Source organism: Macrobrachium rosenbergii, chromosome 20, assembly GCF_040412425.1.
Source record: "Macrobrachium rosenbergii isolate ZJJX-2024 chromosome 20, ASM4041242v1, whole genome shotgun sequence".
NCBI classification, from domain to species: Eukaryota; Metazoa; Arthropoda; class Malacostraca; order Decapoda; family Palaemonidae; genus Macrobrachium; species Macrobrachium rosenbergii.
In genome coordinates this window covers 31,038,951-31,057,500 of record NC_089760.1, presented here as the reverse complement: position 1 = coordinate 31,057,500, position 18,550 = coordinate 31,038,951, and the positions used below count along the sequence as shown (strand labels likewise).

The window sequence follows — 18,550 nt, the reverse complement described above, 5'->3', positions numbered from 1 at the left end:
TGATTACTCAGAACAACTGTTTATCGCAGCATGTTTGAAACAAGCTTTTTGCATAATCATCTTTCTATTGACATAAGAGTTGGAAGTTTGTCTCTGGACCGGATATTTCTGGTTCAGAATGAAGTTAAACGTTTTAAAAAGCTCTCAATTATATGTTTGGCTTTGACAGTGTTGTTAAACACAAAAGGAATATTGGGATACGAGCTTTTCATCATTAATATTATTAGGATTCATTAGGCAAATGTATTTTTATAGAATAAGTCCTAAGGCCATAATCTCCTTTAGTAAGACTTCTGTGAATGTTTATGAAGGTGCAATGAATTGCATGAGGGTTTCATCCTTAACATGGTAGTTTAGGATGTTATCGCAGTCAGAGCAAAAATTGTCTGTATTGTGTATCGTTTTACAAAGACAAGCTATGTCTTTTGAGTTTAAGTAAAATGACCTTAGTAACACGAATAGTTTATTTTTACAATAACATTCAGTTTTGCATTCTGTATACGGTACCAGGCTACAAAAAGAATGACTGGATGAGTTATCGAAATCTTAAGGTCATGACTCGATCCTTGACACATTCTAAGAAATGAGGTTGAATCCTAAGAAATGGTTTTTGCCGCTTGCCAAACAAGTATTACACACCCAGTGCTATTGGGTCTGTTTCATCATGAATGTGCTAAAAACATAATCAATAATTAGAGAACAATCGTACGACTATTTAGAGTTTTTCAGTGACATTGTTAACTCATTTTTCACGTCCATATATTCAAGAACGACTGAAAGTTGCTCTAATACATGTTGAATTCATATCAAACTTTCCATTCCAAATTACAGAATCAAAATGTTTCACTCAGTCTGTTTATCCTTAATATTGCCGCTACAGTGTTAAAGTGTGCTCTTGTTAAACCAACCGTGATAAAGACTCGTTTATTAAACCAACCTTAATGAAGACTCATTTATTAAATCACGCATGATGAAGACTCATTATTTATTAAATCATCCTTAATGAATATTGATTTATTAAATCAATCTTGATGAAGACTCATTAATTAAATCAGCTTTGATGAAGACTCATTTATTAAACCAATCTTGTTGACTCATTTATTAAATTAACCTTGATAAAGAATCATTCATCAAATCAACCGTGATGGAGACCCATTTATTAAAACAACCTTGATAAAGACTGATTAATTAAACCAACCTTGCTGAAGACTCATTTATCAAATCATCCTTGATGAAGACTCATTTATTAAATCAACCGTGATGGAGACTCATTTATTAAATCAACCTTGATAAAGAGTCGTTTATTAAATCAACATTGAGAAAAACTCATTTATCAGTTATGAGTTGAAGAAGGCGTACTGCGAAACTAAACTAAAAATACTTGATTGCACTGAATAAATAACCCGTGTAACGGATGCACGTTACAAACTACCGTTGAAATATTATCAACTTGTCAAATTACTCTTTGTAAAGAGCACATTTAATAAGCAACTCATGATGAGAAATGAGGTTATCAAAGCATTATTGATAAGGAGCACACTTATCGATCTCTGATAAGGGGTTCACTAATCAAGCTATCTCGAGCGAAGAGTAAATTATCAAACTACTCTTGAAGATGGCCCTCAGCGGTCATCCTCTTTATCGACTGTATTTATATATCATCCTTCATTCAGTAGTTTTTATTTTAAGCTTATCCTTTACAGTCTTGTTTTTGGGGTTACAGTTATCATTCCTTTTTTTCAAAACGGGATCATTTCCTTGGATTTACCTTTTGCTTAGCCACTTCATAATACAGTCTTAATCTGTATTCTTTTTATACGGCAGTATCCTATTTATTCGCATACCTTGTAGTACTATTTTTAATTATACATTCCTATCTTTGGTCATCCTCCACATGTTCATCGTTTTTACTACTATTATCCTCCATATTCGTGACTATTATAGTCTGATTATCCTCTCTATCATCAGCTTTTGCTCCACCAATATCTTCCTCGTCCTCGCCTTTTGTGCTGTCTTCTTTTATAGTGCATTTGGTGTCTTCATTTTCCTCTTTTATACTGCATATGCTGTCTTCATTTTCCTCTTGTATGCTGCATATGCTGTCTCCATTTTCCTCTTTTATGCTGCATATACTGTCTTCATTTTCCTCACTTACGGTGCATATAGCGTCTTTATTTTCCTCTTTTATACATACAGTGTCTTCATTTCCCTCTACTAAAATGCACATAGCGTCTCTATTTTCCTCTTTCGTACTGCACATAACTTCTTCATTTTCCTCTCTTATAGTACATATGGCATTTTTATTTTCCTCTTTTATGCTGCATATGCTGTCTTCATCTTCCTCTCTTTTACTGCAATTATCCCTCTTTCCCTCGTCCTTCGCTGTTCCCTCATCTCTTGGAAGGAATGACGCGGTTTCCGGTGAGTCTGGTCGTTCCACCTGTGGATCCTTCTCAGCATCGCCAAAGCCGAAGTGGTTACGCAGCCTCTTAATCATCTTGTAGGAAAAGTAAACGAAGAAGAGGGGCGGCCCTGTCACGAAGAATGTAGCGAAGATCGGTATCGATGCCAGGTCGCTGAAAACAAAGAGAAAATGAATTATGGTGCCCGATTTAGATAATGCTGAAGGAAGTCTGTGGAAGTGAGCAGGGTTAAGAGTTAAATCAATGATTAGGACAATTATTTTTCATTCAGTTCATTTTAGAAATGTCGCTCATATGAGACATAGTGAGAAAATGAAGGTTTAGGGGTGTACAGTAGATACCGCTTATGTTCCTTTCCCTGTTTCAATCGAGACTAGGCTATTTTTGTCATGAAATCATTAAAAAAGACTCATAAGACGCTGAAGCACTTGAACTATTTTACACGTTTTTTCTTGGATGCAGATTAAGATGTCAAATATGTTATCTCTCAGCATCAAGTCTAAGTTACATAAAACCGAAAATTGTTGGTGTGAGAGGCTTTACTCCCTTATCATGATACAGAGAGAGAGAGAAAGAGAGCTATTTGAAGGGAGAATACAGATACTGATAGGTCAAAACTCCTTTGAAGCCCTAGAACTTACGGATGTTTTGGGCTACAACTTTAAGTGTATCTTAAAGAAAGAGGAAAGATAGCAACTGTAAATTATGTGAATTGTAAAAGAAATGGGGATACGGTGTAACAGAAAGAGGCTTTAGAGATTATAGACTCTTCATTACATCAACCGAGAGTCGTGAGAACGAAGACATGGCTCATGTGTAATACAAACACGAAAAAGTGTTAGAAATAGGTAGCTATAAAGTACTCCCAGAGGGGTGGCACCATCAATGCACCTCTGTAGACCTAAGGTTCTTTGCAGCGAACCTTCGGCTCCTAGCTGCATCGCCTTTCATTCCTTTTACTGTCCCTCCGTTCACATTCTCTTTCATCCATGTTTCATCCGTCTTTCAAACCTTTCTACATTCAATTTCTCTTTCAACGCTGCATTTCTATATTCAATTCCATTCCATTACTCGGCACCGACCGAAAACATTCTCTCACCTGAAAGGGGATTCCAAAGAGAGCTTTAAAAGTATGGCAGCCACCCCTGTGTTCTGCATGGCGGTCTCTATGCTGACGGCGATGACTTGTGGCCTTTCCAGACACATGACCTTTGCGAATAGTGCCCCGAAGGTGTAGCCAGTGATGACGACAAAGACTCCAGCGAGGATCATGTGCCAGTTCATCAACATGAACACTTTGTAGGAGTTGTACATCCCTGCCTGACACATACACACACACACACACCCGAGAAAAACATCAGGTCAGTAGAGTCAACAGCTATTATGGATTTATAAATAAAAGCTGATTTTTAAATTCAGCCCCTTCCACTAAGACTAAAGTCTAGATATATATGTATATATATATATAATATATATATATATATATATATATATATATATATATATATATATATATATATATATATATATATATATATATATAGTATTGATTCCACTAAGACTTAGGTCTAGCTAATAGTCATACGCACACCACCGAAAATGTCAATAGTGTCGTCAATGATAATAGGTAGTAAATATATATATATATATATATATATATATATATATATATATATATATATATATATATATATATATATATATATATATATATATAATATATATATATATAATAATATATATATATATATATATATATAATATATATATATATATATATATATATATATATATATATATATATATATATATATATTCACGAATGTTATGCCACCAATATCATTTAATATCCAATTCACTATACCTTGGGAACCACTTACACCTAACATTAATTACGTGAATCCCTTTATCAATCCCTTATCAATTGTAAATCTTTTTGGTTGTAAGTTATTCCCAAGGTATAGTGAACTGGATGTTATACGATATTTGTGGCGTCATATTGCAATATTCTTTGGAGGGAGATGGTTGTAGAAAAAAAAGATAACTGTACATTGATATTTGTTAGGAAGACGGCCTACTATATAGTGGATAAATACATATCATATTCTATATATATATATATATATATATATATATATATATATATATATATATATATATATATATATACATACATATACATATATATATACAACAAACACACACACAAGACAATGCGTCAGGAACTTACCGTGAGGAAGAATATAAGGACGAAAAGTATACATGGTTTCAATATCTTCTTGCCATTGTCTGCCCAGGCGGGTCTTTTTAACCTGGAAGTAAATTACTTTTTCGAAAAATGTATCAGCATGTGTAATGCTTTTTATTCCTTCGCATTCTCCGAGTTATTTCATATGCCTTTTTGCAAGGGGCTTGTTGATTACCATTTATGGTGAGTTATTCAGTTGTTCTTATGAAGACACAAAAACTTATTCATGGTTTCAGCTTTAAATTACAATGTGCAGTCATGACAGGCATTAACAATATCATCAGTATTGTAATAGTACTAAATTCTCTTTGTAGTAAGATCATTATTGTGAGAATCTCAGAAAATGTTTAGTTTTCAAAGGATATTTATTGTTATGTAGTGGGATTTCTAGTCTCAGTGCTTGCTGATGATGGCAAGAGCAGAACTGACACTAAAGAACCAAGAATAATTATTCGCGTTCATTTCATTCTTTATCAACAGCAAAAAAAAAAAAATCATCGTAAAAATGCTCAGCTGGGACGCCTTCATCACCAGTTAAAATGACGTGATGGAAAACTTATGATAAAGTGTCATTACCTCACGATGATACCAACGCAGATCGGAAGGGAAAGAGCCAAGAGCGAGATGGCTAAGTTCGAGAATGGAATGACGATGGTATCCTCTCCATCCATTAGCCTCGACCCTAAAGTGAACATCCAGAGAGGCATCATGCCTGAAAGAAAATTATGTATGAATACGCGCATACAGTATGTATATTCAGTTTATATATGTATGTAATCATTATGAACCTTTTCCCCTTTGGACGGTGTGGGTTTCCAGAAGGGCACAGCCCTCTGGTTTCTCAGTAAGTCATTTTGAATGCGGTTGCTAGCCCCACGGCCGTTTTCTTTATTGCAGTGGTTGCTGTACCCATTTACCACTGGCTACTGTGGCGGGCGTTTTGGTGGGAGCGATCTGCGGACGTAACTGATTGATTTGTGGCTAATAAAACTGGCGTCACAACACCTAAGTTATTGACGCCGATCCGCGGACGTAACATGCATGAAGCAAGCAGGGCGCACCCTAAGCACGGACACACATATATGGATAGACAGATAGGTAGATAGATAGATATATGGCAGAGTAAATCTATCATGACACACTTCTGTTAACACTCATTATGACGTTCTTCTTATCAGTAAATATGTGCCTGGTAGCGAGTCGATTGCGCCTGATCTCCAGCAGGATGGATGGAGATACCAATTCTAGTTTTTTCATATTCTCAACTCCCAGAGTGATTTCATTTAGTATATTTTGAAACTCGTTCTTTGTAGTTGCTTCGATATGAATGCTCAGTAAAGCGTTTGTTGATTCCCCACCTCATTGCATTTATTCCCATATGACTGAAGTAACTTCGTATCATATCCTGCCAGCTAGCATTTACTGTCATTCTTTTATATTTTTCGTGATGATTTAATTTTCCTGAGTATTTGCCTGATCTGTTATCATTATGTAATATCCTGCTCGCATTTAGGGCTGCAGAAATTCTCTCGGTGACTCAAGGGTCCGTGAATTCAAGTACACACCTCCTGTTCCAGCGTCATTGGCCGCTAAAATGTTAACCTTACGTTCAAACCATCGCCCTGATCGCAGTAGCTGTTTATGTACCAGGTGTACTCTGGGAGGAGTGAGTTTGCAGTCAACGGTTTCCAGCTTTACACGGTCGCTGTATTTTACAGTAAGGATTTATTTTTGTCTTAGGACTTTGTTTGTGTTAGTTGTTATTTAGAAGTTGCTTTGTTGGTTTCGTTATGCAATGGATTTTTATTCAGAAGGTGTAATGCGAATTAAGAGTTTGTAGTTGGACGGCTTACTTTCACATAGCCGTGTTTCGTTTTGTGTAAGGATTTTTATGGTGAAATTAACGACTCTCTAATTGTGGTTTAATAGTGACTCTGCACATCTGTGTTTTAAACGCTTTGTTCAGTCATTCCGACTTGATATTACGTTATTATTTATTTGCTTCATGCATTACTAATACTACTATTATTCCTTTTTAGATTTTGAAAGACTGATAGACGAAGTAGACACGAGTCTTTCACCCCAGGAATAATTCCGGTTATACGTGCACCCCAGGAATCTTTGGTAACTATTTTTTTCCTTCATTCTCGGAGAGGTAAGCAATATTCTTCTTTTAGTTTACTCTATTATCTTTACAAGCTAATCCTCCCCCTTCAGGGGTGGCGCCCCTGAAGTGGGGAGGATCTCCTTTTGACGTACGGTACTTTGTCTTCCGTACGTCAAGAGGGGGGCTTGTTAGGGTTTTTTTTTTTATAGGCACTTGGTCACTGGAATTTTTTTTCTAATTTAAGTAGGAAATATATGTCAAAATAAAACTCTTAAAGTAAAAAAACTTAAATATTTAATTTGTAGCAGCAATTAACGTAATAAATTATTTGCTAATACGTAATCTTAGTTTTCGAAGCTGCAGATGAGCGCATCTTTAAAATTTGTGAATCCATAGTTACAATTTTAAAGCTGTGAATTAAATTTTTAAATGCTTCTCTTCATTACCACAAGATAGCCTCATTTTATCACTGATTCAGTAGTTAATTTTGCCAAGACTTAGTATTTTTCAAAGCGCATAAAGTTGTGTAACCATTAATAGGATATTTGGCTAATTTTAATTTTTTGGCAGGTTATGCTGGTAGTGAATGCCAAACCAACTAGGCTTCCGATAAACCTCCGTTAAGGCAGAAACTGAATGGAAGTGCTGGGATCTCGGGAAGGGGAACGAAAGTATAGTTTTCCTCTAATAAACTAAAAATATTCTGGCGGGACCGAATGCTCAAGGCTTGAAATAGTTAATACTGACTACGCTACGTGTATCGTTGGAATGGTTAAAGTTGACCTCTCAAATGCTTAATGGTAATTTTTGTTGAGCTCAATGGGGAAATATCCTCATATAAAGTACTTGTTATTGTATAACCAATAAAATAAAAACTTCATGAATTTATTTTTAATACTCTTAAGTTGTGCACACGCTTGTAATAGTGTATTACTGAATATAAACCATGATTGATTCGGTGGTGGACATGACTCTGAAGACGTGCCTTGCAGTGGTATGTCTCCATAAGGACTGGTTTGATTTTAAGAAATAGTCTGAGAAACTCTTAACTGGTCATTGCAGAGTTTGGAAAAAATCTGTGAATTGGATTTTGTTGCTTATTGCAAAAAACTAAGTTTTAATACTGTAAGTTAGCTTTTAGCTTTTAGGAGTTTTAAGCTTTAAGCTAAGCTATAAAACAGTGCAGGAAGATACCTGCTAGCTTAAGTAATTTGGTACGGTAATGGTAAACCGGAAAGTTAACTTTTATTAAAAGGCTCTCGTATTAGTTTTATGAAGCTGGCAAGAAAAGTATTATAGGTCTTGTCCAAGCAGCATTAAGGATAAAAAGTACAAACTTCCTAAGAAATGTAGCGGGCTACCCTAGTACAGTCTATTCCTTATTTGGCCATACGCTAATTTTATTGCTGCCACCTGTGCCCTATGCCTCTAAAGGCATTGGCCTCCGGTTGTCTTTACATTTGGTTGATTATTGAGTTTCTAAATGAACTGAAAGGGCTTAAAAAAAAAAAACCTGGATACATGTATCTTTATAGATTAATACTGAGGTGAGCTGGATAATTAGATTCAAAATGAAGCATGGCATAAGCAATGCGCGAAAATAAGCAGCCAATTAACTGGCACTTGATTACTTAAGAGGCTTACTTAAGAGGCCTTTCTATCACAAGACTGCTTTTGCTTACATGAAAATTAATAAACCTGGAACGCGTGAAGCCTCGTACTAGACTAAACGTATCAAAATATACCATCTGTCAGAGGCAGAATCAGTCAATCGCCATAATTAACCAATTAGTCTCCAATTCCCCACCTAATTACCAGAAATCATTAAGCGCTCTCCACCACAAGTTTGACAAATCCCTCTGCGATGAGAGAAAGTTTGTCGACGAAACCTCGTACTTATCCTCGACTGACTATACCGTAACGACTCTACCCGGAACCTTCTTGGGATCTGTACAAACAAGGCCCTTTCCCCGTAAGGAGGTAGTGCACCTCACGGGGTGCACTGTAGGCATTACTAAAGGTTCTTTGCAGCGTGTCCTCGGACCCTAGCGGCACCCCCTTTCATTCCTTTTATTGTGCAACCTCCATTCATATTTCTTCCGTCTTACTTCATAGTGCAACTGCGAGGTTTTCCTCCTGTTAACACCTTTCAATCAAAAGCCTTTCAATCAAACCTACCTACTGTTTTCTTTCCAGCGCTGAATGACTTCATAGGTCACAGTGCTTGTCCTTTAAATGGCCTAAACTCAATATCCCATTCCATTCCAATAAGGTCCTTTATATCACCTACGGGGATCAGTTGTATATCCAGGCACTATGGCCTTGGGATCCTTCCCTAATGTCTTTTTTGCCTGTTTTTATAAGTGTAATTTTTAAAAGCATGTCTTCTGGGTACCTGCCATAGCCACCTATTTCAGGATATCGGTGATACCCTCATTATGTAGGGCGTCATAGAATTCATATGATTGAGGTAAACGTTACAATTTTAGTGTCCTTCCCTACATCTGCAAGAAAGGCACCGACAGAAACCTCTCCGCATTGTCCTTGGTTTAAAAAAAAAAAAAAAAAAAAAAAAGACACGGGTATAAAAAACAAGGAACTGTGGCCTCCTGGTACGTACAAACTGCTGGAGTTAGTCCCTTGAGTAGAGTAAGCAGTATGTCATCACTGCATATGTTTAGGCGGGTCTTTACAATTGTTCATCGCGGCACTTCAGCCATGTGGGGTTAGTTATTCCCGCCATAAATTCGTTAGGCCCGTCCACACGATCGAGCTTTGCCTTGCGAACTTGGCTCTCTGTGACGTCAGAAACGGAGAAACGGCGAGCAAAGCTTCGTGTAGGGCTTTCCTAATGTTTATCGAAGTATCGAGGCTTTGCCTGCAGCAGCAGCAGCAGGGCTGTTAACTGACGGAAATATTTCTGGTAAACGGATAAAGACGTCACTTACTGAAAAGTTTCCGTAAAGAGCAATTTCATGTAAAACCTTCACAAATAAACAAATAAAGGAAAATAAACAAGAGTTTCCCGTTATTTTACCCTTCATAATGAATAAGTCAGGTAAGTATGACTTATGGGAACTTTGAAAAACAAATATATTAACATCCTTTATCGCAATGCTACGGAAATCTGTCAGTCTAGTCCATTATGCTTGGAAATCCTAGTGCTGTACTGTAGTGGTCGGTAGCTGCATCCTGTTGACAGAAATAGTAATGTTGCATGTACAGTAGTCGAGCTTCAGCTGAAATACTCTGCCCCATGGTAGTATCTTGTTTCCTTATATATGGTTCCATTTTAGATAAGAGTTTATAAAAGTTGTTAGGGTCCATTCTCATATAGTTGATGAACTCTGATTCATAGCCATGTATGTCTCAGTTCCCGCAATATCGTCAAATGACTTCCTATGTCTGCTCTTCTTTGTAGCCACTCCTTACACCACGTCCTTTTCTGCCTTGTCGCTTTTATCTTTGCACACATTGCTACAACAATACACAGCGCGATTTTCTTCTTGGGTTTTTTACGATCCATATTGTAGTACATATTCGGTCCTGTGTCAGTCACTGCCAGCAGGCTCTCACTAACCAACCAGCGTCGTTCGGACAGCAGCTTAAATGCGTACGACAGGCTTAGCCCGCAAAGCGGCAAAGTTTACCGAGCAGAGCTCGACCGTGTGGACAGGGCCTTAGAGAATATTTATCAGTGATGAACAAGAAAGAACACCCCTATCAAATTCTGCTTCTATACTCACAAGAGCTCTGGATACAAAGATGAACGTGGCCTTATAGGAAATAATCTTGTCACGTTAAGACCTGTAACCCAACCTGACAGAACACTTCCGGACTTACTGAGGAGGAATAGCCCAGCCCCTAAATGCAATGCACTTTGAAAGACAAATGTGTTCTGCCCTTTCTAATGACAATCAGTGATACCCACGAGGAAGATGTCATAATAATCCTTTGCTTCTCCATTTTTCCGCCCACTTCTTTCCCATCAAAGTAGACAGCAACATCACCAGAATTTATTGCATCTCCAGCTCTTGTTGTGATCATACTTTGACGAAATTCATTGAAACATTAACGCCTATACTGTAAATTTCCCTACTTGTAAAATGTTATACATTTCCATTAACAAAACGGAAACCTTTCTGTGTTCGTAACCTTTCATGGATGGTACGAGTATAGAGCAATTATTGCGTAACCTTTCAGCACCAAGGGAATTGTTAGAAAAAAAGAGAAACTTTATTATAAATTGATTTCTGCTTATGCAGCTATTACTTCTAACAACAACAACAACAACAACAACAATAAATATGTTGCAGAGCTAAACGAAACTCACCCATTGCAGCCACGAATGAGACGGTAGTCATGGTGATTGATAGGTTGAGGTCTCCGTTAAACATTAACGTCCAGAAATTGGAACTTGTTCCTCCCGGACAGCATCCGTACGTGAAGAGGCCGAGTCTTTGCAATGTGTCCGTAAAGAGTAAGCTGCCCATTATCCACGTGACCTGAAGAATTTGGGCAATGTGGTCGAGGTTATCAAAATCTGCTTTTCACAAAATTGGATGAGAATGGGAAGCGCATTGAACGTTACAGGAAAATTTGGGCAGTGAAATAAAACTAAGCTATTCTATATTCACGTGACTATATAGCTTACTAGGCAGTCAGGCAATGATTAAAAATATAGGAAAGGGCTTTTTCTAAAATTAAAAGAATATGACAAGTTAAAAGTTTCTAAATAAATTGTAAATAATATGGAAACATTATCACCGCTAATGATATCTTGACGTTTCTATACACTAATTTTGCAGTAGGAAAGTAACTAAAAATGTATTTTGTAAACAAAGAATATTCCACTATGATTAGTTTTATAGATTACTATCCATTTCAGGGACCGCGAGTCATCGTTTTTCTCAAATATCTTTCAAACTAATTATTTGATCGAAATTGTACTTTGACTCAGTGTACAAGACACCTGCTAATTTCTTTGGCAATATAACGCATTGTCAAATGATATTAGTTAAAGCGTTTACTCTTGACTTTTACAGGCATAGTCACATGAGTCAGCAGGATCAATCTACGCAATCGAAAGTCCGCTATCCAGCATAGACAGGAAAAGGGTGGCGGAGACGGGGAGGCCAGGACAGGGGGTTGAGGGAGGGATGAGGAGGGGAAGGAAGAGTGAGGGACGGGATGGGCATAAAGGACTTTCGAATGCATAGTTTGGCGATGCTTGGCAACACCATGTAAGTCAACAGTAAACGCCTTAACTAACACCATTTGACAACGCGCTATATTACCAAAAATTAGCAGGAGGTGTCTTGTACACTGTGTCAAAGTATTATTTCGATCAAATAATTAGTTTCAAAGATATTTGAGAAAAACGGTGACTCGCTGTCCCTGAAATGATATTAGGTAATTCTTATTTAAAACTGATATCCTCCTTTCAGAGCTGTGAGGCAACTCGAGCAGTTCTAACTGGCTCTTTTCACCTGGTCCAGTTAACGACGCTCGACTTGGTAAGGACAAATCGGTAAGGTTTTGTGATTTTCTTTCGCGTGTGTATGTTTATAATTATATCTGTATGCTTATATTTATTCATTTTTTATTCATGTAAAATTTTTACTGATTAATTTGCATTCATTTCATATCTGTTTTATTGTGGTTCGTTGTACTCTTTTCCGCGTACACGGCTGTTATGTTCTGTGGAGACAGCCGAATGATCTTCAAGGATTGTCGTATATGAATGTTTACAAATTTTAGGTAATAATAATAATAATAATAATAATAATAATAATAATAATAATAATAAGCATGAGGATCATAATTGTCAAGGAGGTCTGATACAGGTAGAGCATTCTAAACCGTGACGGTAAAAGGAAAGAAGCTCATTGAAATGTCATGGGCACTGAACTATAGTCTTTTTTATGGCGCTGACGGTAAATATCCACAGCCGATATCTCTGAAACTGACTGGCCAAAGATTAAGCTACTCATCAACCGTCGAAGTTTGCAATTCAAATAATTTGGTCAATCAGAAGCAGGACAGAAACTTCAATAATACTGGCTGCCAATATTACCGTCATTCCTAAAGAAGCAGGCTACAGGCCTGGTAGCCGGTAATAAAGTCACAGGAGGAAAAGTCACAGGAAAAATTGTCAGTTTAGCTAGGAAAAAAGTAGCAGGAAAAAAAAGTCACATTAATTTATGGTGGCCGGTGATAAAGTCACAGGAGAAAAATTCACAATATCTCCTGGGGGTCATTAACTTTATGATGTTTACAGTCTTTCGTTTGTGTTTATACGGAAATCCCCAACAGGTTTGTACTAAAAGCGCCGCAAAGGTGGATACATACCGGGTTAAAACCCTTGGGGGTCACTATCTAGGAAAGATTATTGTGACTTTTTTTTCCTGTGACGTTTTTTCTGTGACTTTTTTCCTGTGGCTTTTTTACCTGGATTCACAGGCCTGATTCCAGAGTACCTCCTTACTAAAGGAGGAGCCCCTATTCCATTCTAGGCTTTGGATCCAGATCGGTTCTTACTCTTAACAGATCGGATGTTGTAATCTTAGAGACACTTGTAAATAACAGAATTTTGAAAATTTAGGCGTTAACAGCATTGAGATAAAAAAAAGATTAATATGAAATTATTACACAATTTGCCAAGCCAATAACTGATGCTAAAATATAGTATCAGCTCCTCACCTCAGAACATAAATGTTTTAAGGTTTCTCTTTGCTAAGAATTTAGATAAGAGTATGAACAGTCTTTTTATAGCATTAAAAATAACACAACCTTTCTACGGCATGGCTTACTGTATAGAAGAATTTTTGAATCAACAGTAGCTTTGCTAGGCTTGTTTTCCGTACTAGTAACTCAGTTTAGTATTAAGTAATTTAGAGACTACATAAATGTACCTGACGTTAGCATTTACCCTGGTCGTTTTCATACCAATCTGAGCTCTTGAAATATATCTATATCAAAGTCTTAGAAATCCCCCCAAAAGACTTCAATTAACTTCTTTGTAGATGATTGTCTTTGGTAACAAAAACCCTTTTTTTTTGGGGAGGCTTGTTGATAGTGGGAGGCAAAGCTTATGCTTATACATTAACACATAGTCTAACATTAATTGTATGACTTACCGTTGGCATGCAAATGAACTGTGAGAGTAATCCACAAATGGGACCAACAGGCTTCTTTAAAACACCCCAGATCAATTTGATATCTAACTGGGCTCCCATATTTATGTTGTTGAAGAGCACAAAGACTGATGCAACTGCGATGAAGATGTTATCAACTACTTTGGAGCGGCGATCAATGACAACCTACAGTAGATATGGAAGGAGAAAGAAGTAAATTAATATAGCATTTAGGGTGAAATGAAGCCTGAGTATTAAGAAATGTTAATGTTTTTACACGACTTTAACTACATAATAGTTTGAATTAAAAAACTTCAGGAAGAACTATTTTTGAGTTCATTTGAACATTTAATGTTGCTTTACATTAGTATTATTGGATTTTTTAATTTGCTAACGCACAAACATACTAATAGTTTACAAACTAGCTAAGTGTCTTGATCCTTTTATAAGAGCACTCATTTGTCCACCTTATTTGAAAGTTCAACACTTCTTTTAACAATTAAGTTTCTCTAATTTCTCTGTCCTCTTTTTATGCGATGAATATATCTTACCTGCAGATCGTCCCGCAAAAGGGTACGATTCTTAAAATCTGAGTCCAGATCGTTGCGAGTCAAGTAGAAAGACAGCTGGGTAAGGCCCCAGTAGTACCCCGAAAACGTGATATTTTTCACGACTTCATCTCTGACTTCTTGGCCAGTGAATACAGCACTGGAATTAACAAAATACAGTTTCCAGTCTTCGTCTGGAACGACCGTCACAACAAGCAGGGCTCCCAAATCGTGCGGGGTCTCCAGGTCCCGTTCTGTTTCTGAACTTGCATTGAACCTCAAGGATATATTCAAGGTGTTGTCTGTGTCCTCTGGTACTTTCCAGATCCCACTGTGGAAGGTTTCCAGGTAGAGACTGCAAGTACTCGACGTTACAAAAGCTAGAAGCGCTTGAGTGAAGATTATCCACTTCATGTTCACCTGGAAAAGATCCACCAGTGTTAAATGGTGAGAATAAATTTATTATTATTATTATTTTTCAGAAATGAACAAACATTCATATGGATTCTAATGGAATAAGACTAAAGGTAGTTAACTTGCAAAACAAGACTTCACAGAACGGGATGCACACATGAAGAAATGAGGAAGCGGAGAGAATAAGTTAACAAATTAGTGTAAGTGGAGATAAATCAGAAAAGAAATAAATTTATGAATACATAAACAGGTAGGAAAATGAAGACAGCGGCACATGGCGCATTGAGAAATATTGCAGTCTATTGTAACATTACGAGCATTCCGTATCAGTAATACTATCTGAGACATCAGGCATTTCATTTTTAGAGCCAACAGAGAAAAACTAACGATGACCGGTAGATATAAATCTTCAAGTGGATTGGGCAACTAGAAATACTGTACATTAAACGAAAGACAGATCATTGCTAACGCTGATAAAAGATACGTCGTTTAGGACTTAGGCTATAACCACGGTTTAATCTTCACATACTTCCTTTTTTATTGTAAAGACTAATGGAACTGACCACCAAGTACTATTATTTAACCCAGGCCCAAATAAAACAGAAAAAAAGAAGAGAAGGGAAGAGGAATGATGTCTAACCCCGAAAGAAAGGATAGGCCTACTCTTAAAGGATGACTGTTGATTGGCATCAGAGAGAAAAAAAAAAAAAACAAGAAATTCGTCGTGTTGTTTGCCATTACAAATCCTCTAAATGTTAAGAAATTTTATTCTTTCAATAAAATGCATCGAGTTATAATCGCGAAGGTCATTGTTGAGAACTTACAACTGATAGTGAATTCTAATCCACAAGTAGAAAATCATGCTACTTCATCCACAATGATTTTTTTTTTATAATATCTGGCAATGCCATCCATACAAGACACATGAAAGAAGTCACTATGTAAAGGATCAGTCGATCAGATCAGTCATGTGGGTTTTTAAGCTACCCACTCCCAAAATCCGGAATTCTCTGCCTTCCCTACCTGGAGTGGTGAGATCCCTTACACCTTTCTTGTGAGGCCTAGCTTTGTTGCTGTGTTATAAATCACCGGCTAATTTTACTTTCAACGTAAAGCCTGAACTCCGGTAATTTGTAGGTATCTAAGTTATAAAAGCACGACATTCTCTTCGTTCAGCTCAGGTAATCATGACATGCATCTTATATATGTCCAGTTCTCTTTTTGTTTATAACTTTAAGACTCGCAATTTCCCCTTCTTTTGCGGTTAAACCAACTCTATTTTCTCTCTCACGTAAGGGTATTGTTTTTCTCGCGTCCGAGCTAGAAAAGGGCGTCTGATTGCTTATTCTCCCACCTCAATATTAATTAAAAAAATAAATATCACCTTCTATCAGTCTTAATTCGTTTGAGGCCCTGCCTCTAGTTGTCTTACATATAAGAAAAACCTTATTCCTCCCTCATAAAGTGCTTCAACCTATGCTGTTCATTCAGTCTATTCAGAACCCATTCTAAAGTATATGTATTATGGCAGCCAAAGACAAGAAGTGTGAATAATTATCCCTCATCCCCAAAATTAAAGTCTTGAATCTTACAGCACTTTGGGAAACACGTTTGGGTCATAATGAGTCCCATCGGGGCTTGAGAAACAAATAAATTCTAAATTTCGCCGACACTCACTCATTAAAGAGAATCTACCTCACTATCTACTATCTGTAACTAATGAGTTTGCCTGCCCTTTACCTTAATTCACGGTGCCTCACAAACAAAAGAATAATAAGCTGACATACCTTGAGCGTAGCTAAAAGAGAAGAAGGTGATGATCACATATGGTTAAGAAACGAGAACACTCTCTCTCTCACACTGATTAACTATCTTTGGACAACGTTCCAGTGACGTATCTCATATTGACATCTCACGTTCTTCTGGATAAGGGTATCAGATAAGATGGTGAGCGATTGTGAACTCTATCGCTTCTTGTATATCGCAACAGCATCTTAATACATTGTTTTCCTATGGTGTTCTAACTATTCATTATACAAAAATCTTTTTATGGCAATTTTCCCTTTATTATTATTATTATTATTATTATTATTATTATTATTATTATTATTATTATTATTATTATTATTATATGCGAGTAATCCTTTTTTAAGACAAATTTCATTACAGAAATCTGTGGTATATGCAGCATTTAACTGTTCACTTTTTAAGTCCGTTTTCCACGGGAATATTTCTTCAGATCTCACCAAAGTTCGTGAAGAGTGAAAGTCAAGGCACTAAAGACTAAAATTTTACCGTGACTGATTATTCACGCAGATTCCGAACAGTTCCACTGTGGTATGTACACCGAAGCTTCTTCAAGGAAAATGAATAACGTTGGTTGCAATACCAGATAAATTTATCTTCACTCAGAGAAAAGAATTTGTTATGTTAATGGACCCATGAAGGATCCAGGTCAGGTTTAGACACATGTTGGGCAAACAAAAATGATTACATGAGTCGCCAAGAAGGAATTTGAGATGTTATTAAGACGAAATTCATTGTTCTTAATATAAGGCCGACAACAAAGTTATTAAAACCATTTTAAAGAAAAATGTAAAATCTGTTGATGATGCTTATAAAATTGGCATCATTATGTATTATAAGGAAAACCAAGCAAAACTCATGTTAATGGAAAACAATCTTTGCTCTGTAATAGAGAAATGAGAACACAGTAAGGCTATGTATGCGTATTTACATGTTTTTATTTAACTTGACTTCTGTGTCCGTCTGTCTGTCTGTTTGGGTCAAAACTTGTAACTCAATTTTCGACCTGTTACCTTCGTCTGATGGGCTTGAAATTTTGCATGGTTACTCAGTCCTGGTGACAATGCAACCCTGCATGATCAGTAGGTCAGCAGTGACCTCTAGTGACCCTACAGGACCTCTCCTAGTATATCAGGATTTGTAGAAACTCTTGGGATTTTTCATACCTTCTTTGACTTGTTAGTATAAGTTGATAATTCTACGGATTTTTCAAACCTTCGTTGGCTCGACAGGCTATCACGTTCAATTTCAATTACTGTCAAAACTAAAAAGTAAAAAAATAAAAAAAAATAAAAATAAAAAACTTTTAAAACACGCTGTTATTAGAATGCACTAAAAAACAAATAATAATTTTTTTGAGACACCAGGATTTTCTTACAATTAATCATACCTACAAAAATAAAAGCATGGGCGCCAAACATGGAAAGAAATGCTAAAAGAAAAGAAATATTTTTTTTTTATTTCTTGTAGCACTTCCTTCCATGTTTGGGGCCCACGCTTTTATTTTCGTAGACATGATTAACTGTAAGAAAATCCTGGGATCTCAAAAAGTTATCATTTACTTTTTAGTGCATTTTAATAAAAGAGTGTTTAAAAAAAAATTTTTGTTTATACCTTTTTGTATGTCCTAGTGGTTACATCCCCCGGTCTTATATAGGCCTTACTTACAATCACTGTTCGTCTAAGCGTCTGCCTATGCTTCAGGAGGCGGCTCCCATGAAAAGTTAAAAAAAAAGACATCAATAGAATACCCTAGTTAGCAATGCAGATACCGTAAGAATGCATGATAATACTTTCTGGTAAAAACTTTGTAGTGGTTTTTACTAAATTTTACAAAACAATTGTAAACAAAATTGCCTAATTATTTT

The 18,550-nt window shown here is 36.5% G+C and overlaps 1 protein-coding gene and 1 long non-coding RNA gene across 2 annotated transcripts; one reads left to right on the top strand and one right to left on the bottom strand.

Annotated features, from left to right (window-relative positions):
* Positions 1–449: 449 nt before the first annotated feature.
* LOC136849203 (ileal sodium/bile acid cotransporter-like) lies at positions 450–16,751 on the bottom strand. The gene is made up of 8 exons (XM_067122349.1): positions 16,664–16,751; positions 14,466–14,882; positions 13,918–14,100; positions 11,112–11,283; positions 5,248–5,383; positions 4,654–4,735; positions 3,523–3,743; positions 450–2,576 (listed from the first exon to the last, which is right to left on the bottom strand). The coding sequence occupies exons 2-8, from the start codon at positions 14,874–14,876 to the stop codon at positions 1,874–1,876; spliced, it is 1,908 nt and encodes a 635-aa protein (XP_066978450.1). The 5' UTR covers positions 14,877–14,882; positions 16,664–16,751; the 3' UTR covers positions 450–1,873.
* Positions 6,257–7,481, top strand: LOC136849204 (uncharacterized). Its single transcript, XR_010856258.1, has 3 exons — positions 6,257–6,388; positions 6,711–6,826; positions 7,349–7,481. It is a non-coding gene; the product is annotated as an uncharacterized lncRNA (long non-coding RNA).
* Positions 16,752–18,550: the final 1,799 nt, after the last annotated feature.

Coding starts and splice junctions, on each gene's coding strand:
- LOC136849203 (XM_067122349.1), bottom strand. CDS start 14,876: ATGAAGTGGATAATCTTCACTCAAGCGCTTCTAGCTTTTGTAACGTCG. Junction 11,284..13,917: donor AGTTCATTTGCATGCCAACG/GTAAGTCATACA, acceptor CAAATTCTTCAG/GTCACGTGGATAATGGGCAG. Junction 4,736..5,247: donor TGCGTTGGTATCATCGTGAG/GTAATGACACTT, acceptor ATTTACTTCCAG/GTTAAAAAGACCCGCCTGGG.